Source organism: Pelodiscus sinensis, chromosome 2 (genome assembly GCF_052426305.1).
Source record: "Pelodiscus sinensis isolate ZL-2025 chromosome 2, ASM5242630v1, whole genome shotgun sequence".
NCBI lineage: Eukaryota > Metazoa > Chordata > Testudines > Trionychidae > Pelodiscus > Pelodiscus sinensis.
The window spans coordinates 185,401,443-185,426,592 of record NC_143053.1 but is presented as its reverse complement, the minus strand read 5'-3'; the positions used below and the strand labels follow the sequence as shown (position 1 = coordinate 185,426,592).

The 25,150-nt window shown below is 42.2% G+C and overlaps 1 protein-coding gene across 1 annotated transcript in view; it reads right to left on the bottom strand.

Annotated features, from left to right (window-relative positions):
- Positions 1-9,278: 9,278 nt before the first annotated feature.
- Positions 9,279-25,150, bottom strand: part of ABHD5 (abhydrolase domain containing 5, lysophosphatidic acid acyltransferase) — a 34,990-nt gene continuing 19,118 nt past the window's right edge. The window contains exons 4-7 of the mRNA XM_006125612.4: positions 23,017-23,171; positions 19,669-19,780; positions 17,844-18,030; positions 9,279-12,641 (exon numbers count right to left, since the gene is read on the bottom strand). Of these exons, the coding sequence (XP_006125674.2) occupies positions 12,552-12,641; positions 17,844-18,030; positions 19,669-19,780; positions 23,017-23,171 (544 nt within the window). The 3' untranslated portion in view covers positions 9,279-12,551. The remainder of the gene's footprint in view (positions 12,642-17,843; positions 18,031-19,668; positions 19,781-23,016; positions 23,172-25,150) is intronic.

The following is a 25,150-nucleotide window of genomic DNA, read 5'->3' as shown; positions in this document are numbered from 1 at the left end:
GGTGGGGGTCGGGTCCCTTTAAGCACAGCCCTCGGCTAGCCTGAGGCAGCAGCTCCACACTCTAAGTCCTAATCTGATGCCCTGCTGGCACTGCTTCCGGCCAGCCTTAACCTCAGTTCAGGGTCCACTGAGTGTGGACATGCTAGTTCGAATTAGCAAAATGCTAATTCGAACTAGTTTTTAAGTCTAGATGCACTAATTCAAATTAGCTTAGTTCGAATTAACTAATTCAAACTAAGTTAGTTCGAATTAGTGCTGTAGTGTAGACGTACCCTTGCTGAATAATGACTCTGGGCACATTGACTGATCACAATAAAGTACTCTCAAATGAGCTACAGACCAACAATTGTTCAAAGGGGCTGGTTAGGGACAGGACATCAGCCTTACAGGAGATGGGTGTGGTAGTGACATCACAAAGTCCTGTTGCAGAACCTCAGCCCATTGAGGAAAGGTGGTGGGGAAGTGGTGCCCTCACAGAAAGTCTGTGATATCAGCAAGGCCAGACACTCTGCTGAAACTCACCAAATCCTCTGAGATTGGCCCCAGCTGGAGGGTGAGTCTGTCTCTCTCCTTCTTCCCCTTCTCCATTTAGGATCAACCCTCCTCCCCAGGCACCAAGGATACTCCACCCACCCTAGGGAGCCCTGCTATTCTGTGGGGCCAGAGATTCAACCCAATGGTAATGGAAGAACACAGCCACCAAAACCAGACAGGGAAATCAGTCAGTGAGAAGCTGCTAAGGAACAGCTGTCCTAGGGAGATAGAGGGAATGCAAGCAGGTGCTCCTCTTACAATAGGGAGGGAGAGGGTCTGGCACTGGATGTCACAAGAGAGGAAGATGAGCCCATTCCAGAGTGCCAGTTGCCATTAATCCTCCCTGATTCCTGGAGGCATCTAAGTCTCTAACATGCCTTTGTTCTCTTGAGACAGGAGGACATCCGCAACCACTCCATCTGATCCTGTCACCAAGTACCCAAGGCTCTGCAGGGACTATGCCTTTTAGAGTGCCTTGGGTAGGATGTAAAAACCCACACTAGGCCAGGAAGGGTGAGAAAGCAGGAATGGACTGCTGGCCTGGCATCCCACCCCAACACTGCTGCAGAACCCGCTCCAGTTGGAGGCGGTGTTTCAAAGGGAGCCTGTCATGGGATGTATGTTCCCATGCACTAGCTCGGAAACCAAAGGGTTAATCCAGGCACTGCCAGCTACTGCTGATTGGCAGGATAACAGCAGCTGGGAGGATCAAAGGGCAAGGAAGCAGACTGGGGGCTTCTAAAGAGGAGTGAGCGCAGGCAAGACAAAGGAACTCCAGTCAGCGGACTGCTAGAGAGCATTCCAGGCACAGCCCTCTAGCAAGGGACAAAGAGGCCAACAGACCAAAACCCCTGGCAGGCCTGAGAACTAAGTGAATTTCCAGAGTCCACAAGGAGTGGACTGAGAACCACATAGAGCTAAGTGAACTGGGACTACATTCTCCTCCTGTTTGGCTGGGGTCTGCACCTGTGCACTGATGCACCACCTCCCAGAGCCAGATAGCCCCAAAAGGGGAGAGAGAACAGACGCTCTCTGGGGAGATGCTGAGGAAGGGTGCAGCAGGAGTCCTGGCTGAAGGAGAGATTCTGCTAGTAACAGCTGTCCCAGGCCTGAGAGCAGGGGCCAGCCTTTGCCTAAAACTATAGACCACATCACGCTAACATCTGGATGATCCTGGGTGAGGCATGTGGGAGAGGAAGGACCCAGGCTCTCACACTAACCACCCATTTCATGGATGGGATCGAGGCCCCTTTTTTGCTCCATTGGGGAGGAGGAGAGGGGAGAGGCATGATAAGCCCTGAGCCATTCACAGGAACCAGAGGTGGGATGCAGACTCTTTCCTTTGTGGAGTGTTGGACTGTACATTGTGTTGCTCTCTATCTGGAACTCTATTGGTGAACTGCCCCAAGGTCCAAAGCCTCAGATCCCCATCACTCAGCTTGGTGGAGCCCACAGCTCCTCTTATCCCCAATGGAGCTGCTATCTGGAAGGCAGCCCCACAGCATCCTAGATCTCCATAAGACATGGCAGGCTCAGGAACAATCAACGTGGTATAATGCATGGTCTGTCAGAGGGAAAACTTGGAGCCCCAGCAGGCTTCGTTGTGGGAGAACCTGCTGTAATCTCCGGCCAACTGGCAAGGATCGTTCATGGCTACAAACAGGACAAAGGCAGTTGATGAAATCTGCCATCCAGGGAAAAGAAATGAGACAAAGGCTGTCCCATGTGCACCTACTGAAGACTTGAAAAGATGAAGAGAGCCTCCTTCTCATGCCTCGTGATGCTGGAAAGAAAAGAAACAGCAAATACAATGAATTGCAGACCTCCCCGTGGTGTTCCTAGCATCGCCAGAACATTCCAATGGAGACAACCATCCAGTGCAGACCACTGCGGGGAAAGAGGTCCCTATGAATCTGACTATTGCCCTATCACTTTCACAGCTGTGAAAAATGTGTCACTGATTATGAAATCTGCTCTGCACTGTGAAATCTAATCTCCCCATGCTGGTAGGAGCCTGGGACACCCAGCTGATAGTCTGGCCAGGCAGGGGAGGGACAGGAGTTGTCCTTCCTCTACACAGTAACTCTTAGGGAGATCAGAGCCATCATGAGAGGCAGTGCAGAAATGAGGGTGTAACCTACTCTAGCCCTGCCCTGAAGTGACCCACTCCCTACATCAACGTTGCAAACTCCCCCCTCCCCTCCCGCACACACCATGCATGATCTTATTTTGGGTCAGGTCTGTGAAGATGAAGGGCCGCAGAAGGGAAAGTACAATGAGAGGGGAAACATGTAAATGGCTGATGGGTGGGCAGCAGAGGTGACTGGTAACCAGCCACTGCCTGCTCACACTCACCAGCCACTGCAGAGAGCAGCCAGGCTGGCTGGAAATGGGACAGGAGGTGAAGGGGATTGCTGGCCAAAAGGCAGCACTGCAGCAGGGACTGCACTGATGGACCAGCAGGGGGAGTGGCTGGCCCAACACCCTGCAGCTGTGTCCAGACACCAGCCTAGGACTCCCGACTCCATCATCAACCACTGGTCCCCCATCCATCCACCCACACTCACCACTGGTGGGTGACTGGCTGGTGTGGAAGAATGCTGTACTGTTGGGAGGGGAAGAGACAGAAAATACGAGACAATTGGCCCATTTTTTAAAAAAATAGGAACACCTGCAGGAAGGCTTAAATATGGGACTGTCTCTAAAAACAGGACATCTGGCCACCCTGCACTAATGAAAGTAACAAAGACAACCCTATACAATAGGAAACCTGCATTTGCAGAGAACAAGTAGAGAAACAAGAGTGGTCCCCCCCACCCTCATGTGCCTCGGGCTCCCTGGGGCACTGTAGCCCAGCACTTCCTACTCCTCTCCCTCCCAGAACTTTCATAGTGCCATGAATTGGCTGAGTCTCAATCTGCCCCCGCTTCCCCACCCCCAGAGTGTGAACAGCTGAGAACAGAGGTGACAGAGCATGAATCAGTGGATTCATAGTGCTACCAAGTGCTGGGAGGGAGCAGACAGGGCTACACAGGCTGCAGGTGTAACCCCAGTGGGCTGAAGGTTGCCCACCACTGGCATAGGGGGACCAAAAATAGAAAACCCCTTTAGTGGGGAATGAAATGCTGAGCTGTGATGTGATGCACCTTAATAGAGCTAATTGATAAGCCTGATGGCAGCCCAATCAATGCTGCTCACTCAGATGCTGTGGAGAGTCAGTCCTCAGGCATGCAGCAGCAACCTATCAGAAAACAGAACTGGGGTCATTGGGTGGGCCCTGACTTCAGGTGGGCAGGCAGTGAGGGGCCAACTCCCTCCAGCTGGCCTTGGGAAATGGAGGGATAGATATACTGGCCAGAGGCCACAGCCATTTGGCACATGTAGCTTGCCCCACTTTGCGGTGTGAGGTGCTCCGGCTGGGGAGGGAGATCATGGGATTGTCTTGCTACTCCATTCCATGCTCCCAGTGGGGAGGAGGATCAGGGTGCAGGGGCAGACCCTGTTATGCTTGCCACTCCAGGTGCTCTGCGTGGGGTCAGGAAGTGCGAGCTTGCCCTGTGCCAATTGTTGCTTCCCTGCTTTGCCCGCCTACTCTGCTGCTCCCAGCAGGAAGGAGAATTTGGGATGGAGCTTGACTCACTCTGATCACCCCATGCTTCCAGCAGGGATTGGGGTGCTGGGGCATGTCCTGGCTCCAATGCTCCAGTCTAGCAGGATCAGGGGCTTACACTCTCCGAACTCTACTCCCTGGCAGGAACACTGGGCAAGCAAAGCAGGGCTAGCTCCTGACTCCATTCTCCAGCTGTGCTGGAGCACCGGGTAAAGGGAGGCAAGCCCCCATGTCTGGAAATACGTAGAACAGGCCCTTTGTTCAAGGAAGGAAAAACATAGCTTCCAAGCACAGGCGACTTAGTCCTCCTTTTGAGCAGAACAAGGGACACGTTTTTTTGTTGGATGTGAGAAATGGGGACTTCTGCAGGATGGCCCTAGTTCTGGATTATCCCATGCAGAATTTGTGAGTGCAAGTTCCATCTGTAGTCCTGGAAGAAGCACCCTGGTAAGCATATTGGCTGTGAAATTCTGGACTGTGGGAAGATAAATGGCTGAGATCTAAATCTGATGGGCTATATGCCAGTTCTATAATGTAAAAGCTTCAGTGTACAGGGGAGGAGTATATTGCTCTTCCCTGATTGTTATGGAACATTCAAGTCACATTGGGCATTATAAGTCTGATTGATTTGCCCTTGATGAAAAATAGAACTGAAGCCAGGCATTTCTGGCTGCCCTGAGTTCCAACAAATTGAGGTTTCCTGCGGTGAGGATCTGGCCTGAGTTGTGAGTGTATTGACGTGTGCCCCACCCCCAATAGTTATTCAGCCATTGTCAAAGTTATTGTTGGAGCTGGGTGAATGAAGGGGATGCCCACACAGATGCTGCATTGCTCTTTCCACCAATCCGGTGAGTTCTTTCTCTGGAGGGAAACCTGTTTGTCCAAGTGTCTCTGGTAGAGAAATAACTCCTGAATTTTGCATGCTTGTTCACAAAGAGGCAAACTGCCAAATGACCCAGGAGCTACAAACGGTTCCTTATTGTAGCATGAGGGCTTCATTGAATTGTCCTGACTATATTCAACAAAGTTATGAATGTGCTTGTGGAAATGAAGGCCCTGACTGCCAACAAAACCAAATATGCTCTATGAATTGTACTCCCTGTAGAGGTGCTAACTTTGACTTCTTTATATTTAGCTACAGACCCAACTCCTAGAAGAGGGAGAGAGTTGTCTGGATTGATGTTAGTACAACTTAGTAAGATTGGAGGAGCCAGTCATCAAGAAATGGAAAGACTAAAATTGCTTCTCACTGAAGGTAAGCAGCCACTACTGCTAAAACCTTCAGGAGAACCATGGGGGATGACGAAAGGCCGAAGGAAAATACACAGCATTGAAAATGATCCTGGCCCATGGCGAAACAGATGTGTGTGTGTGTGTGTGTGTGTGTGTGTGGACTGTATCGTTATGTGGAAATTGATTTTTGGCTCTCATACTACACACTGCCTATTCCCTGCCTCCTAGAGATGGGATTACACTGCCAGACTCACATCTGGAACTTTTTGTTCAGCTGTCTTGGAGTTAAAATTGGTCTCCGACCTCCATCCATCTTTGGCATGAGAAAATAAAAAATCCTTTCCCTCCGGGACGGGATGGAACCAGTTCTACTGCTCCTGAACAAAAGACAGAGTGTACTTCTTGTCTCACTATAGTCACACACAGACCTGCCAACTTCCTAATGTGCTGGCACCCCATTCTGCCCCAGACTGCACCCCCATTCCACTCCTTTCCATTTTGCCGCCTCCTCCATGCATGCCCCACCCACACTCCTCTCTTCTTCGTCCCCAATATCTCCAGAACGTTCTTAAACAGCTGATCACCGGAGCATGGGAGGTGTGTGGGGCAAAGAAAGACACTGAGGGGCAGGTCCACAGTGGGCAGTAAGCACAAGGGAAGGGGGAAGGAGTGGATCAGGGGTCTGTTAGAGGGTGCTGGGCACCCATGTTTTTTCTTGTGGTCTCATGAAAAGGTCCCTGAAAATGGACAGGAAATGAAGAGTGATGTGAAGTGGATGATGTAGCCTGATAGTATAGCCTCCACAACCCATTTGTCCATTACAATAAGCCATAAGTCCTGTTGGAAATTGAATTGTTCATCTCCAAAAGGAAGCAGCAAGCAAACTGGAGGGGAGGGAGGAATAGGGCTTTTGACAGTGAGGGTGTGTCCAGACTACAGGGTTTTTTCGAAAAAAGTAGCCTTTTTTTTCAAAAAAAAGTCTCCCACGTCTAGACTGCTGCTGTGTTCTTTCGAAAGTAAATTGAAAGAACGTGGCAGTTTTCTTGACCACAGAAAACCTCGTTTTACGAGGAATAACGCCTTTTTTCGAAAGTGCTCTTTCAAAAAAAGGTGCTATGTAATGCAAACTGTGCTTTTTCGAAAGAGAGCATCCAGACTGCCTGCGTGTTCTCTTCTGAAAAAGCGGCTTGCTTTTTCGAAAGTACTGTTTGTAGTCTAGATGCTCTTTTTTTGACAGTATCTTTTGACAAAGCCTCTTTTGAAAGAGGCTTGCAGTCTAGATGTAGCCTGATTGGGTACTACTAGCTGAAAGAGGGTGGGAAGCTCTTTTTCTCTGGAATCTATTTTTCAGTGGGTTTAGTGATTCTGTAAACCCCAGAGAAGTGAGCTGACTGCAATTTCTGCAGTTTGAGACCTGCTAACTCTCCTCTTGTTTGTAGAGGCATCTATACCCAGAGCCTTCAATAGGGCCATGGAAGACTTCCATGTGGGCAGGGACTTGACTGGAGCTCCCCCAAAACAGCTTCTAATAATCAAACAAGAAGTCTTCAGAATACTGAGCCACTTTGTCTAGCAGCCCATCTCCAATTGTGCCAGTCTCTTATCACAATCAGGATTTAAGATTCAGTGGAAGGAGACCAAAAAAAAAAAAAGTGTGTGCAGGCAGCCTGAGATTTTAGGAACATAAATTTTAAATTGAAAGGGACCTTCCCAGTGTTCCTTCTAAGATTTCCCATCTGTAAGCAGAGTGAGTTTTGTCTTGTGTACCTACGTTGATATCATTTGCACTGATTCAGCTGTGTGCCACTGTGACACCCACCAGCTGCTAATACACACAAACATTAAAATTATACAACCCTCTCCCCTAAACAAAGGGATAATTAACAAAGTGCATGACCCTGCGGTACAGGAATCAGGGTAGAGAATGGGAGGGATAGGGAGGATTCAGGCCAGTGGATTCAGGGCAAGGGGTAGCTCAGGATGGAAGACTGAGAGGTTGGGCAGGTGGCAGCTCCGTGCTGGGAGGAGACTAGAGCTGGGATGTCTATTCCTCTGGCAGTCCCTTGCAAGGGGTGGGCCCAAGACTGGGTTGCTTGCCCCCCCCCCCCCCGAAAGCTGCTTACTTGGGGGAGTAAGCAGAGCTGAGTGCTGTCCGACCCCTGGCCAGCCGGCAGCTATTTATGGGAGGAAGGGCTGGGGCTGGACTGGCCAGATCCCTCGACCCATGGGCGAGAAGGGAGTTGGGGCTGCACTGCCCAGCATGCCCAGTTGGTTGACGAACAGCTTCTAGGGTAAGGACCCCAGGGCTGCTGGCTGGCAGCCCTCCACCTGGACAGTGCTGCCACCACCACCCACAATGCAGCAGCTCCAGCTCCAATTCAGGGCCAACCGAACAGCTGCCCCCGCCACATGGTAGCTCTGGTCCTGGCCGGGGCTGCTCAAGCAGCCACCTCTGGCCACGCAGCCCCACCAGCCAGGCCATGGTGTCCTGCCCAGACACCAGAGCCAGTGAAGTTGTCATAGGGCCCCACTCGACTGCCACCACCACCGCTCACCTTCCAGTTCAGCAGGCAAGTGAGGGCTGGGGAGTGCTGCTGTGTGGCTCTGCAGGCAAGGTGGGTGGGTCTAAAATTTGCTGTGCATGGCTGTGCAGATGCACAGGCTTAGATTCCTGGACCCTCCACACTAGTGCAGGCAATCCCATATTTATCAAACTATCTTAAAATTCATTAGTTTGCTTACCCCTTGTACTAACCTGATGCAAGTCATTTTAGCTTGTGAAACCTGACATGCATGAGAAGTTTTAGCTGTTGGCATGTCCGCTCCTGTGCTTTTTTTAATGCTTTGTCTCTAGTAGAACTAGTATTGCCACAGGTAGTTTTTATATTGTGTAGTGTTTATCAACATCAGTCTTGAATTGTGGGCACCAGAACTAGACAATATTGCACAGCAGTTGCACCAGTATCAAATAGAGGTAATCATCTTGAGTAGGACTAGAGAGGTTCTATGTGTTCCCTGCCTCAAAGGAGCCTGAATCAGTTCTGGATGCTAACACACACCCCCTTTCTTCCCCCCCCCCAACACATGGAGTCTTTTTCCCCAGTTGCTTCTCTTTCACTCATTTCTAGTTTCTGTTATTCCTTATCTATATCCCCCCTTCCCTTTATTTCCTCTCTGCTCTTTCCATCCATTCATCTACCCAACTACTTGCTCTTGAAAATGTAGTAAAGCCTCAGCCAGTTTTTATTTATAGTCCTTATCCCTAAAAGTAGTAGCAGAGCACTACTAGTCTCTTCTGTTCTGTTAAGATAATTCAAGCTGTTGGGATATTGTAAGGTCAGAAGTAGTGTAATCCCAGTTTCATCTACAGCAGTGCTTCTTAAACATTCACAATATGGGCCACTGAAGACTAATCCCTTCATAGATCGTAACTGGTCAACAGGATAGAAACTCTGTGGCAACTTATGTGTAGGACTACATGAAAAGTCTTAGTACAGACTATAGCAACACTGAAAACAACTTCACTAATATAGTTCATATACTGGCATAAATTAGTAAAAATGTTTTTCACTTGGATAAATAGTATGGTGCCGTTTTGTTCAACGGTGACTGCTGAAGCTAGGTACATACAAAGACTTTAATTGGTATTTGCCTAGAAGCTTACGTATAGTTCTCTCTACTGGCCTGTGGGGGAATTCGTTTGGTCCCATAATCTTGCTCCATGGCTATTTTAATTCTTTCTCCAATTGACTGAGGCAGGGATGACCACAAAGAATGGGCTGGTTACAACTTTTGCATAAATCTAGTGACTCTAGCCTCTCACTTGAGGTTCAAATTTTGATTGGAACAAGTGAAATAGACTTTTGTATAGTTGTTTGCCCACACTATATACCCAGAAAAGTTTCATATTCTCCAATTTAATATGTATTTGAAAAGTTAGTTACATTTTTGGCAGGGAGAAAGGGAGTGGGGTAAGGGACAGCAGTAAGTGTGGGAAGCTATGACATTTCAGTTCAGAGTGAATGGTTATAACCAAAGTTACATAACCTTGTGAAACAGGGTTTATAACAAAAACATTGGCATAATTCTAACTACAGTGGAACCAGGAGGCATCAGTTAACCTATCTGGATCCTCTTCCATGCTCAATACAAACCAAGTCACATGCTTATTTTATGTTCCATTTCATGATCAGAAACAAACTGCTGCTTTACTGTAATTTTTGTAAGTGATTTACAATATGACAGTGTTATAAAAAGATATATGCGATCTGAAGAAAAACCAGAGTACTTCTCCAAAGTATCCCATTCAGAGTTTAAGACTAATTAGATGTGCTTCAACAAACAACAAAAATGAAGTAGATCACGCAAACAAAACATTAGTACATTGATGTAATAAAATGTATTCTGTCAATCTTTGAAGGTAGAAAGTGTTTTGGAGATGGTTTCTAAATCTTAGTTTTATCAGATCAATACTTTGGATTATCTTTGTTACATCACACCCTGGCTGTTGTGAACAGTCAAGTGTTAATTTTGGTGCTATTATAGTAGAAAAACCTGTGATCATTTCTGTGATGCCGTTGCTACTTTGAAGTACCCGTAAAAACATCATAATCATAATACAGTATTCTCACACAGTGTATTTCAAGCTACTCTAACTTCTATTCATAATATTGAAACAGTATTTTTGAAGGAGGTGAGCTTCACACTTCATGAGGGGACTGTAGAGAAACTGATTACAAGTGCTGTAGCTCCTAATCATCCAAAATATGAGCTAATCATAACCTAAGCAGCCTAAGGTGCATATTAAAATACTGTAATAGATTATGTTGTACTGTCAATGTTCAGTGAGATCAGAATACAATTACATTTAAAACTGCAGTATGAAGGTTCAGGAAGAGGAGATTTAACATTTCCTTTCATTTAAGTGGGCATACACACAAACTTTCCTTTTGTACATATAGCCAGAAGATGAGAAACTTTGTTACCTGTTAACCATACTCAAGTTTCCAGTTCAGCACAAATTATGACTAAGAGTTTTGAGAGGTAAAAAATTAATGTGTCTTATAACTTTCCTCTTTACACATTTTGGATGGTTTAGCTCAGTTGCGGTAATTAATGTCGGGAAAGCAAAAGTAGTCACACAAATCTATTATAAAAGCACCTACCAATAGATATTTCCTTAGCAACACACAAACATTTAATGCCATTTTTGACAGTGGAAAACTTGCATAAAACAGTGATTTTTACTAGATTTGAAAAAACAAGGTCTATTTAGAGATATTTTCATGTTTGGCATAAATTTTTTTCACCTTCTTACATCCTTAGATGTGACAAACTGGAGCTCCCTATATTAATACTATCTGAAAGTATTAATTTGTTCCACCTTTTACTGGTTAAAAAAATGTCATTTTCTGTAATTAATTGTGAATATTCTACTGTTGATAAATGCAAATTAGACACTGATAATTATGGAAAAAACTTTTCATGAACACCACATTCATTAGCCATGCTGCCATTTAATTTATGACTTAGGTACAAAAATACCCTGTAACTCCATTTTGAACACCAAATTTTAGAAAATATTGATATTTTATATAAATCTATATTTGCTAATTAAAGATGCAACTCAATTTTTTAATTTATTCCAATTAAATTATTCAGCTGTTTAGTTAAGTTCCATCAGTCATGGACTGCTTGATGTTTTCATAGCACTGTATAAACATCTCCTGAAGGAGAAAGACTGTGCTGTGGTGAAATCTGATGGGAAGATTTGTTATATGTAATCATAATATGGAAAGCAAGGATTTTCAAGACAATTTTTAAACTTTCAGAAGGTGATAAAACTAGTTAAATATTTTATATAAAGGATCAAGATACATTCTGTAGTTATTCCAACATTCAAAAGGAAACCAAAAAGTCTTATGTAAAACTAAAATTGCTTTTTTTGAAAAATAAAACCAGAGTTTAGCTTAAAAAAAGTGTCAAAAGTACTTTGTTCAATGTATTTTACTAAGCACCTGAAAACTAATGTTGAAATATTAGTCTTTTGTAAATAATCTGAGAGTAGATTAGCTCCAATTGTGAAATACTGAATTAGCCAAATATTTCATAAATAATTACCAAAAACAGCAATTATTTATTTCACTGATACTATTTATTCCACTAATATCCCATCCAATAAGGATTCTACTAAGCTTCAATATTCTGTAGCATTTTCAATTAGACTAGTTTCAGTATTCCAAAAATTTGCATGTGTGAAAACGGTAGGCTTAATATTGAAAGAGAAAGATCAGGGTTAATGTTATTAGACAAATATTTCCTGGTATTAATCAAAATGGGCAATTCTAAAACCATTAGATTTGGCCTGACAACAGGTCTTCCGATAACTGTATCAACATAAAAACAGGTTGTGCAACTAGCAAGCCACTTCTGCATTTCAAGCCATTGTATTCTGCAGAAAAATATGTTCATGGAAGAATGAGGGTCAGCAACACGACCTTCTCTTAAAACTGAAGCTCCCTAAAGATTAGATACATGAAAGAATGTCTTATGAAGAATCAAACATCCAAAAGAATACTGCAGGCATCAATGCACCTTATTTCCAATGACAAACCGTGCTAATTATATTGGCCCTGCCACTCTCCAAACACCTACTTCATAACCTGTTGCCATGGCAAAATAAAATGTTAATACCATACACAAAGTCTAAGAAATATATTAATTTCACATTCTTACTTGGAATGCATTGGCCAAGTATGAATGTTTATAAAGAAACCAAGTATCTTTATACAATATATTATTTATATAATGGCTGAGTATATAAATTCTTATAGTAGATTTAGAAGGCAACATAATTTAAAGTGGTCAAAATGTTGCAAATTTCAATCAATTTAATTTTTTTCCCAGTTTAAAAACTAGTTATATTTTTCACTGTATCAGACAGACAAGCAACATCTCTAAATATTTAAAGACAAATCTCATAGTAAACTGTACAAGGTTTCCATTTAAAATATTTCCCACTCAAAAGGCACTAAGTGGTTTAAGTGTGCAGGTGACTTCTTGGAAGAAACAGTGCTAACAGAGCCAGCTTGACTAGCTCTGCATTTTGTAACGTTCTACAAAGTATTGCTATAAACTGTATGTATGACTGAACGTAATAAAGAGCTGAATGCAGTCAGTCCACAGAATCACATATCTCTTTTACTTTCTGATTGAAGTCTTCGGGTTGATCAGCATATACATAATGACCAGCACCAAGAACAGCCTGAGGGGAGAGGAAGAAAAAGAAAAAAGTCAGAATAAAGAGAATGTTTACAAATCCTGATACGTTATGACATGGGAAAAACATCTAAACCATCACACAAAATCACGAGTCTGTTACTACATAGTGAGACAGACATACTCTCCCTCATGTCTGGTCATACTGTAAGTTCTTTTTATCATCCTGAACAAAAAATGCAATGCCAAAATTTCCAAATAGGTTCCTAAATCAGAGGCCTGATTATCACTTAAAAAATTCTAATCTCCGGTTAAGATGTTTAAATGTAGGTAGAAATGTTTCTATAACTTTAGGTTTCTTTAATTTAAGTCTTGGTGCCAACTCCTGTACATTTGCAATGACAAGTGCTAATAGTAAATCAGACAAATCTAACAAGTGTTAAAATACGCATTAGACAAGAACATTGATTTTAAAAACTGACAGCCTATTGCACTCAATCCATATTGATTCGGCTGTGAGGCTGGCTACTGGCATGAGAAGGTAATAAGCAACTACAAAGGAGGTGTAAACTGAGTGGGGGAAAAAAAAGGAAGAAATTTTGTTCTTTCTATTGAGGAATCATTATTACAAAGGAGTAATCAAAAGAAAACAAAAAAATAAAACAACTGCTTATTCAATAACCTGCTTTATTACCAATAAGGTTTTTGTGAAATTGAGCTTTGAAATTGTGTTTCACAATTTAAGCTTTCTATTAAAATGCAGCTCCAACTTGCCCCTAAAATCTGGACAGTGGTTCTCTGGTGCTCTTCCATCGAAACTAGCAAAATGTAAGAATGTTTTTCAACTCTTTGAAGCGTGTGCTCTGGGAAAGACTGAAATAGTACAGTAGATGATTAAGAACTGAGGGCTTTAATTGCTTGGGATTTTCTAGATTGTGGCAGCAGCTTGTCTGTCATTTCAACCCTCTAAATTAACTGCTATGATAATCAGGGAAAAGTCAAGTCAGATGCTGAAAATCACATTTGCTGGCACACTCCTGAATAGATAATTTTACTAAAAAAATATAACTTAGTTATCTCCATGCCTAGACTGGTAAAGCAGGCCATTTCATAGTATTTTCTGGAAGAGAGACCTGAACTCTTTGCCCTTAATTTTATACTGAGGTCATTATCCTCTTTTGAACCTGCCTTCCCAGAAATTAATTCACTTGCACTTCAGATGGAGAATTATTGTTTGGGACATATCTACCTTTCTAAGAATACAGACAAGTTTTCTAAGAAACTAGGAGGCTGTGTCCCTTGCTCGCTACGCTGGTCTACCCCCCTTCTCTCTGGGAGGAGGCTGCCCCATCTCACCCCAAGCTGCTGGGGAGGGCGAAGCTGAGGCCACAGAAGCCCCAGCTCCCCACCCTGGCTGTCATGGAGCATCGGGCTGAGGCTGTAGCAGCCCCGGCTCTCCCCTCAGCCGCAGGTGGCTTCCTGGCTACATGAGCCCCAGCTGGGGACAGGAAGGAGGCAGCCCTGCAGGCCAACAGGGTAAAGCAGCTTAATCTTAGTGGTGTACTAGGAAGCTACAGAAACAGGCACAAAATAAAATTTAAAATTAGAAATAAAGATCTCCCCTTATATGCTAGAATAAACACTGCACCAAGAACAGGAATAGCAGCTATAGGGAGACATTGGAAGAAGTACTTCTCTCATCCTAAAGAAAGCCTTTCAATGTCCCCATTTTTCTTTCCATGTCCCATTTGCCTTTTAGAACTCACCTTCTGGCTGACAAAATGTTAACCTAAATTAGAATACGACAATAAATCAGCCATCCCTTCCTGTCAGAAAACCCCAAGTAGACTGGCTATACTTGTTTGAACGACTCATGCATGTTCTACCCTTCTACTCCATACTCTCTAACAGTAACTTCTGTTATAGGAAGTCTGCTTGTTAAGCAGTAAGAGACATCTTAACTTTAGAATGTTAGCTTTTAATAAATACTTTTGTTCCCAAACATGTGTCACCATTTTAGGAGGACAAGTTCTCTTTAAAATGATTTGAAATGACACTTACCTAATCCTCCTATACGCTACGGAGCATTATTTATGGCTGAACTACAGAACCAGAAAATTGAGAGAAAAATCTCATTTTGTCCACATTCCCTTTTCCATGTACCCTACTTCATACATGTACATAGTCTTTATAATCTTTTTAACTTAATAGCCTACAATATATTATGTCTAGGGCATGGGTAAGTTTCTGGCCAGTCATATCTGGAAGACTACATAGCAGTAATATCTGATCAACTCACAAAAGTAACTTGTACAAGTTGAACCTCTCTAATCCAGAACTCTCATCTGGAAACATCCGTCATCCAGAATGATTTTAGTTAACCAGATGTCCACTTTTCATGGGTGCGGCCAAGTTTCCTGCAGTCCTATAAAGTTTGTTTATAGCCACCAGTCCTGGCTCTCATTGTTCTGTGCTGTTATTTAGCTCTAATTTACCCCTAAATGTCCTCTCTCAGCCCAGTAAGCAGTGGAAGTGTTGGTAATGCTGCTAGACAATATTGACCTACTGTGGGGTCCAGAAAATTCTCTTGTTCGGAACTGGTCAGGTCCTGAGGTTGCCAGACTAGAGAAGTTCAACTTGTACATCCATATTCATAGAGCCCTGTGTGGATACCAACATTTTTATCCACATCTGTATCCACAAAAATGAGCCGTGAATATCTGCAAATTGGCAGGGCTCTACATATTCAACTGTCAAAGCTGTCTAATATGGTTCTGAATATGAATAAGTAACTACATGAAATGTATTCTTAAGTGTGTCCAGTTTGTGTATAAATATTTGTCTAGGATATAAGCACGCATAGCTTAAAAAACAGCTCTCTTCACATCTATAAATAAAGCTGCACTGGCTGGAAAGACAAAGTTAAGTATTTCTGCCAATAACTCAAATGAAGGCACTTCCAAATCTTCAGCAGAAAATGACTATCACTTACACAATAAAAATGAATGCACTACGTAAAATAACTGAAACATTTATCAAATTGAAAATTCCTTGAATAGTATATAAAATTTAGACTGTAGGTATTTTTTTCTTTACAAAACGTTTCATTAGAACATTCTGAATGTCACAGCAAATTTCCTTTTGATTTTGCTAAGTCACTTCTCTCTTGAGCCGCAATTATTCCATGTGAAAAAATGGAGATAAAACCAGTTACTAACCTTTCCATAATTGTGTTTATTTAAGACGTGCTGTACATGTCCATTCCAATATAGGGATGTGTGCAACCCAAGCACAGCTGTTACAAATTTTTCTTTTACTGGTATCCATTGGGTCAGCTCTAGCACCCTCTGTATGACCTGCTCATAGTTCTGGTATAAGGGACCCTGCTGACCCTACTCTCCTTCAGTTTCTTCTTGTCAACTGCCTCTGAAAAGGGAAGGCAGAGTGGGTTTTGGAATGGATATTTGCAACACATCTCAAAGAACAACATTACAGAAAGGCTTACACATATCCATTCCAATGTAGGTGACCCACAGTTGTCCCAGAGGTAAGTTTGGAGATCAAGTGCAGGCTGACTGGAACTGTCCAGCTGAAATGGGCATTGCACATTGCTGTGCAATGACACAATACATTGTGAAGGTATGAACTGATGACCAGGTTGCCGCCTTGCAGATTTCCTGAATTGGAACCTGTGCTAATAAACAAAGGAAAAGGCTTAAGACTTTGTAGAGCCGAGAACCTTTAATGGTTCTACTGGACTACGCAGTCCCGGCTCGAGCCATCTCCTGGAGCTATACCCACTGCAGCTCTACAGAGCGGACCTTATTGATTAATTGTGTAGTCGATACAAATTGCATCGTCTTCACAATTAGCCAGATAAAAGCAATTTAACAGCCTTACTTTTAAGCCGGCTTCCCCCGAGCACCAGCTCATTTCCCCTCCCCCTGCCGCCTCTGTATCAGAGGCAGCATGAGAGAAGGGTGGGTGGGTGCGTGAAAAACCATGAGAGTTAACCAATAAGCCCATCCCTAGTGGGGACAAGGGCAGTGCTATGCCATTGGGTGTTGAAGAAGGCTGCTTCGGGCACCTTGAGGCTGTCAGTGAAGACATCTGCTACAGTGCTGGCATCGATTCCCTGGTGTTTGGGGGGCACTAATGGTGCCAAGTCCTAACCCTCCAGAGAGCCCAGTATTGGCAGGGTTAGATGATCCCTTGGAGCCATGAAGGTGTCGATGGGACTGCAAAACATCTAGTCTCATGGTGTTGAGTGGGTATCATAGGATGCTGCAAAACCAGGGCTCCAGGCACTCTGAGATGCAGCACCAGTGATTAATAGCAGCCCACCATAGGTCTTGCCTTCTCCATATCTCCTTTGTCCTTTTGCACCAAAGACTAGCTCTTCTTCTGATGCGTGTGGTGTTTCTTAAGTGCCAGTGAAGATGATCAATGCTGAGGAATTCATGCTGATGGAGGAACACACTGCATTCGGGGAGAGGTGACTGGTGCCAAGTCTGAGCATGGCTTTGAGTCTAGTCTTAAGGCTACTCTATGAGAAGGACCTTTGAAAAAGTAGTGCACTCCTTCTGGGTCTGGGACTTGAACTCTTTACAAATTTGGTAGCATTTCTTCCTATGAGCTTCCCCTAAGCACTTGAGACAGCTCGAGTGCAGTTCGCTAACAGGCACAGACTTGCTGCATGACAAACAAGGCTTAAACCCTGGTGAGAAAGGCATATGTTGGAGCTGGGACAAAGGACAACTCTGCTAAAAGAGGATATATCCAATCTATCCAACACTAAGCAAACTACACTAACTACTAAAAATGAGAACTGTTTACACAGAAAGGTTAGAAAAAACATTAAGAGAGGAGGTGGCCTAAACAATGACAGGTTTCAGCAACTGTCATGGGAGGTAAGAAGGAACTGAAGCAGGACAGATTGGCAGGGCCTCTTACACTGAGTAAACACCACCAAAGGGTGCAAGAGCTGACCCAACAGAAACCACTAAGGGAAAAATTTCCAACAACTGCATGGGATGCACACATTCCTACACTGGAATGAACATGTGCAAGAACTCAAAGAATACTTATTTTCTCCCACCCTTTGTTATAGAAATCAGATCAGGTTTCCTAGCCAAAGTTTTAAACCATAAGACTACCAATCCAGAGGTGGCACAAAATAAGGCAACAAATGGACATAATCAACATAAATCCTTAAAGAAAAAAACAATGGCTAAAATAATTCACTTACTATTGTCTTTACATATGAATTTGGTCGTAGAGACTGGATGGTACTACCAGAATTACCATCTATACAAGAACGTGCTCCATAAATCACAGTGACTGGAATATTTTGATGCATATGAGCGATCCGCTGTAACATTGGCCTTTTTGCCCATCCATAAGGAACAGTCATGTTCTTGAAAGCAGTTTCACCACTTAAAATGTCAAATGAAATTCAATATAAGTGCAAAGTAATACACTGGAAACAATCTCAACTATACGTACAAAATGATGGAATCTAAATTATCTGTTACTGCTCAAGAAAGATTGAGTCATTATGGAGTGTTCTCTGAAAAAAAATTACAGTTCAATGTGAAGTAGCACTAAAACAAATAAACAAAAAGCACAAAACAAAACAAAACCAACCTCCCCCCTCCCCCAACTTTAACAACAATAGGTTGAACCTCTCTAATCCAGCCGCCTCAGGACCTGACTTGTGTTGAATCAGAGAATGTCAATGCAGAGTCTTTATAGGTATGGGAAGTGGGAGTGTGGGGGTGCCACAGAACATCCAAACTTTGCCCCTGAAGTCAGGGCTCTGGCTGCCAGTCCCTCACCCTGGTTCCCAGTCATGGTGCTCCACTCCTGGCCCCAGCCAGAGTTCCACAGCTGCTTCCCTCTGTGGTCCCAGTCGGAGCAGTGCGGGGCATGGACCGGGACCCTAGGGGGCAGCTGGGACCTGGGAAGCAGCGGGGCTAGGGGATGCAGCTTGGCATTATATGGGTGCTCCGCACCCACTAATTTTTCCCTCTGAGTGCTCTGGCCCTGGAACATCCATGGATTTACCATCTATGCCAGACCATGGAATTCTGGATTAGAGAGGTTTAATCTGTATTAGGAAAGGGATAGATAATAAAACAGAAAATACTGTAATGCAACTGTAGAAATCTATGGTATATCTATACTTGGAATACTGAATGAAGCTCTGGTTGTCTTACCAGAAAAAGCTAATAGAATTAGAAAAGGTACAAGGAAGGATAAAAAATTATTAGGGGAATGAAACAGATTCCATGCTAGGAGAAATTAAAAAGACTGGCACTGTTCCACATAGAAAAGAGATGACTGGGGATGGTGGGCAAAATCATGAGTGTTGTGGAGAAAAAACAAAGAAGTGTTATTTACCCCAATTAAATTAATAGCCAGTGGGTTTAAAACAAACATAAGGAAGTATATTTTCACTCAATGCACACTGATCTATGAACTCCTTGCCCAGGGATGTTGTGAAGGCCAAAAGTATAACTGGGTTAAAAAAGAATTACGCAAGTTCATGGAAGATAGGTCCATTAATGGCTTTTAGCCAAGACAATCAGGGATGCAACCTCATGCTCCAGATGTCCCTATAAACCTTGGACTGCCACAAGATGCACCTGAATGACAGGAGATAATCATTGAAAATTGCCCTAGTCTGTTCATATCTAAAGCATCTGATACTGGCCACTGTTGGAAGACAAGGTACTAGACTAGATCGGACCCAGTATGATCAGTCTTATATTACAATGAACATCCTTTTGCTCTCTAGTGCTCACCCAGGGTGTTTTTTTTTTATTATTATTATTATTAAAGGGGGACAAGTCAAACTTGGCAGACCTAAAATTGCAATTAGATAAATAAACAAGAAAAGTTCAATATTTTTGCTTTTAAAATTAACACACTCACTGCTAGCAGTCTAACAAACAACCTTACATTAAAAAGTCAGTCTGCACATTACTGGGGACACTGAGGGAGGAGGAGAACAATGACTATTCAATAATGAAAGAGTAATTTCTAAAACACTTGGGCAAACTTATGCTCACCTGGGTGACTGTACGTTGCAGTGGTAGATATATTCAGTGACAGTATTATCATCAAACATAGAGGAATATTTTCGCTTGAAGTCTGGTCTTAATCGCTGTACAAGGCTTAATCCTTTAAAAAAATAGAAATTTAAAAATTAATCATGGGGGAACTGGTAGTGAATCCCTTTATTTAGGTTGCATATCAATTTCTATTACAAAAAGGTCCTAGAGGTTACGGCTCAGTTAACTTTGGAAAAGTCGTCATTTCCCTTCCCATCATTTGCTTTCCTTAGGAAAATTCTGGCACCATGCACAATATCAAAACAAATGGACACACACATTCTAAAAAGAATGGGCACCATACTGCATCAGAGCAGCAGCAGCATCCCACACAACCCATACATACACTGTTATGGGGTAGACCCAAGAGCAGCTGGAGCAGAAAGGGAGTAAAAGGATCAGACAGAGGAACTGGGCTGAGCAAGGCTCCACTAAGCCAACTCTCCAGAGCCAGCACATGGCTCCAACAAACCATTCCCCCTCATGAGGACACCACATGGGGTGGGGACACCCAAAATTCCTGGCAGCAAGATGTACTGGAGTGGACCACCAGGACAGGGTTCTTCCTGCCTGGATCTTGCATTGGCTCATAATCCCCTCTTAGAGGAATAGCCTTCTCCTGTTGCCAGCTGATTTATTTAGGCCTGTAGCTCAAGTAGCAGATGTAAAGTTTTTTTAAAATCCTTTTCTTAAACAAAAATTCTCTAAGAAATTACACACAAAAACTGCATAATAAGAATATTATTTCAATTGCAAAAATCAGTACCTGAAAATTAGGAAATGTCAGAATTAAGGTTGCCCATGCAATCCTCATTCTGTCCTTTTGTACACATTAAGATTGCTCTTAGTTTTCTTTTCCCTTTTAAGTGGTTGACTTTAACCTTAAAAGAATGTTATTTTAACATATTTTGTATCTAATCATATAGCTCAGTGTTGACCTAAATCTACTCTGAATGAAGTCAATAACCACTTTAACAACGAATGGGCTTGCAGCACCTTAGGGTATGTCTACACTTGCACCCTAGTTCGAACTAGGGATGCAAATGTAGGCATTTGAAATAGTCAATGAAGCGGGGATTTAAAAGTAAAAGTAAAAGTGTGCTCCGGGACACGTTAGTTCGAACCGAACCCCTTGGTTTGAAATAATGTTACTCATTTTTTGAGGAGTAACGTTAGTTCAAACCAAGGGGTTTGGGGTTCGAACTAACGTGTCCTGATGCGCACTTTCACTTTCGAAACAGCTGTTGATCAGAGTAACGTGCTGGCAAGATCATGCTAATGAAGCGAGGGATATTTAAATCCCTGCTTCATTGACTATTTTGAGTGCCTACATTTGCATCCCTAGTTCGAACTAGGGTGCAAGTATAGACATACCCTTAGAGACTAACAAAAATATAGATGGTATCACGAGCTTCCGTGGGCACAACCCACTTCTAAGCTCATGATACCATCTACATTTTTGTTAGTCGCTAAGGTAGTGCAGGACCATTTCTTGTTTATGTTTTTTCCGTTACAGACTAACATGGCTACCCTGAGTATTTTACCACTGACTTCAGTAAGAACAGATTTAGGCCAATGCTGAGTTCTTTAGAAAATACTATGCACAATCCACTATTAAATGCCTCGACCAGTATCTGGAGCATAAATGAGGGATTGCTGGCTGAAGGTCAATCCAGATAGACAAAACTGGTGTTATTAAAAGGGGATAACAAATTGAAGACATATCAGAGACTGTATTTTCATCTTTAACTGAAGATGTGACCTCCCAATTTGACTTGGATTTATAATATGGAGATAAGATAAGATACAATACTCATATATTGCTAGACTGTCACAGCAACAGTAGTGATTATAAAGCTGCTTTCCTCCAACTGTTACTGGCCAGAGGGGCTAGCATGATTTATGTCGACCTTGTCACCATGATCCAGGTTGTTATGACCTTGAGATTAGACTACTGTAATAAACTTTATGTGGGAGTACACTTAAAATCCATTCAGAAATGTAATCTAATGCAATAGGTGGCAACTCACTAAGTGGAGCTTTAGGTCATGAGAATGCCACTGAATCTCCATTATTTGCATTGGCTACACATCTTATTCCACTCAAGAGTTTGAAGTGTTGTTTTAGTTTTACAACCCCAAACTGACTTTGGACCGGAGTGTGAGAGACACTGCTTATTTCTGCATATCATCCTGCTACAAATACAGCAGTGACTGCATGTCAATCAAGTGGAAACTACAAGCAAAGCATTTTCTGTGGGTGGCCCAATTTTAGCATGCACTTTCCACTCTGTCATAAGTCCAAGTTTATTGATCTTAATGCCACATTGCCAAATCTTTTTTTCCTGGAATACAGGGAGAAAGAAGGAAGCAAAAGGCTGTGAGCTATTGGTGTGTGCTGAGATCAGTGGTTGGAGTGGGAGGGTCCTCTCCCTTTTTGGTTTTAAGAAGACTGCTTCATTTGCCTTTGTTGATCACATTTTTAACATCTATCAAAGACAACTTGAACCTCTGGATAGTTTTTTCGTGAATGCTATCGAGATCATAATTTTTTTAAATTATGAATACTACCCATTAAATCAAGTAATGGAGTCTATCTAATAGATGGATTTAATTATTCTCATCCCAGGACAAAAATCACAATCTACACTTAATCCACAATATAATAGATATAAAGAAAAGCAATCCCTTATGTGGAAAAAAGTGAATAGATATTTATGAAGATTTACAGCAGAAGCTAGTATTGTTAGGGTTTTTACATCTATAGAATATGATGAATGGTTGCAATTTTAGAGAAAATTTTCATTGGCACAGCAATATATTTTTAAATTAGAATTTCTACATCCCCTGAAAGCAATGGAACATTATTAAGCATAATTGAACTAAATTTTTAAATCAGAGGCATCATTTGTCAGCTTTATTTCTGTGCAACTATTTGATAATCAAATAGTCCCATTAAGTAAATTAGAAAAGCTTCTACTTTAAAGAATAATCTTGTTTGCAAAGTAACAAATTAACATGTCCAAAAAGCAATTATCTTACTCAAGCTTTTAAAAACACACTAAAGCCTCTTTCCAGTTTGCATATTAATAAACAAAGGACAGAAACCCCACTTAAAAAAAAAACCCTCATGATAGATAAGTGATGTGGCTCTAGATACTTTATGAAATAAATGATGGGCCAGAAACTATTTATAAGACGACAATTAGCAATTATAAGAAGTCAACATCTTAATGAAGTATTTTCTCTATATTTACTTGTAAAATAAATACAAATAGTACTTTAACAAATATTAATTGGCACTCACCAAAGGGTCCAGCTAACCTGAGCCCAGCTAATGGATTAAATGGACTCAACATAGCTCCCAATGCTTTAATCCAAATAGGAATTGGTCTTTCTTGTTCAGCATTGTCAGGCCTCTCTGGAAAACCCCATGGCTCCACTAAGATAAGGTGCTTTACCCTGTTGGTAAAAAGGTTTGGGAGATTTAGTGTGTATAAAATGGTTTGAAGTATCTCAAAATTTATTGTGGAATAAAAATCAATAAAGCTTGCTATTTGCAAATTAAACAAACTATGTTATTCATAATCATGGTCATATCCTATGATCTAATTTCTGATCCCTCATTAGCATAAGGAAGTAAAACCAAAGAAAAGCCTGAACACAAAACCAGCTGTTAAGCACTATATTCTGTGATCTAGAAAGATGAGAGATTTGTCCTTGTAAATCAGATAGTGATTACCTCTTCTGTTATACCCTCTATCAGCAAGCACAGATTTACCAAGGACAAATCATGCCAAACCAGCTTGATTTCCTTCTTTCACAGGGTAACTGGCTTGATGGAAAAGGAGAATGAAGTGGACATAATATACCAGGACGTCAGCAAGGCTTAACACAGTTCCACATTCTGATAAATAAGCTAGAGAAATGAAGGCTCAACAGAACTAGCATTAAGTGGATACTTGGTTGGTTAAACAGTCACAAAGAGTAACTTAATGAAATGTCAGATTGGAGGTCTCAAATGTGGTTCCAAAGGGATCTGTGCTGGGTCTGTTGTTCTTTAACATCTTTATTAATAACCTGAACATAGGAATAGAGAATATATTGATCAAGTCTGCACAGGACAAAACTGGGGTGAGGGGAGTGCCAACACTCTCAAGGACAGAGCTAAAATTCAGAGGGATCTTGAATTGGAGAACTGGGTTCTAAACAACAAAACAATTCAAAAAGGAGAAATGTAAGGTGCTACATTTGGGGAAGAAAAAACAAAGGCACAAATACAGTCTGTGGATAAACTAGGCTGGGAGAAGCACTGCTGAAAAGGAGCCGAGAGTTGTGGTGGGCTACAACTTCAAAAGTCAGCAGTGCTATGCTGTTCAAAAAGCAAATGCAATTTTAGGTTTCATTTACAAAGGTATAGCATGCAAATCATGGGAGATGACAATACTGCTCTTCTTAGTACTGGTTAGGCCTAAGCTAGTGTACTGTGACCAGTTTTGGTGACCAGTTTTGGTCACCAGTGTCTAGAAAGGATATAAAGAAATCATCATGGGAGTGTTGGAATGCATATGAACAAAGGCTGAAAGAACTGGGTATGTTTAGTTGGAAAAGAGGAGACTAACCAGGGCACATGATAGCAGTCTTCAAATAGTTGAAAGGCTGCCATAAAAACAATGGAGAAAAGCTGTCCTCTCTCGCCACAGAAGGCGGGACAAAAGGCAATGGGTCCAAACTACAGCACAGCAGAATTGATTACATCTCAGAAAAATCTTCCTAACTCTTATGAGCAGTAGAACAATAGAGCAGCCTATGGACGTTGTGAAGCTCTTTCACTGAAGGTTTTCAAAGGGAGGAAGGATAGCTAGCTGTCTTGGATGATTCAGCCACAACAAATCCTATATTTTGGCAGAGATTAGACTAGATGACCCTTGCAGTCTCTTCTAATCCTATGATTTGGTGATTAAGTGGTTTTATACCATAATGACTTGCCTAGCTTTAAATAAGTCATTTGACAAACCCTGGAAAGACCAGAGATGTTAGCGAAAAACCACAAACCCCCCCCCCCCCCCCCCCCCCCCACAAAACACACTGATCAAAGGAATACTTCAGAAAATAAATCCCACACACAACAAGTGCAGCTTTGGAATAATTTCTGTAGCATTTTTTAAAACAGAACTAGACTCATACATTGAAGCAGGGGCTCTCAATCTTGCCAATCTCTTCTAACCTTTCAGTAGTCTTATTTTTGTTGCATACTCCAAGTTTCACCTCACTTAAAAACTACTTGCTTACAAAACCAGAAATAAAAATACAAGTGCATTACTGAAAATTGCTTACTTTCCTATTTTTTCCATACAACTATAAAATACAACTAAAAAATAAATCAAATGGAACATAAATATTGTACTTGCATTTCATTATATGGAGCAGTATAAACAAGT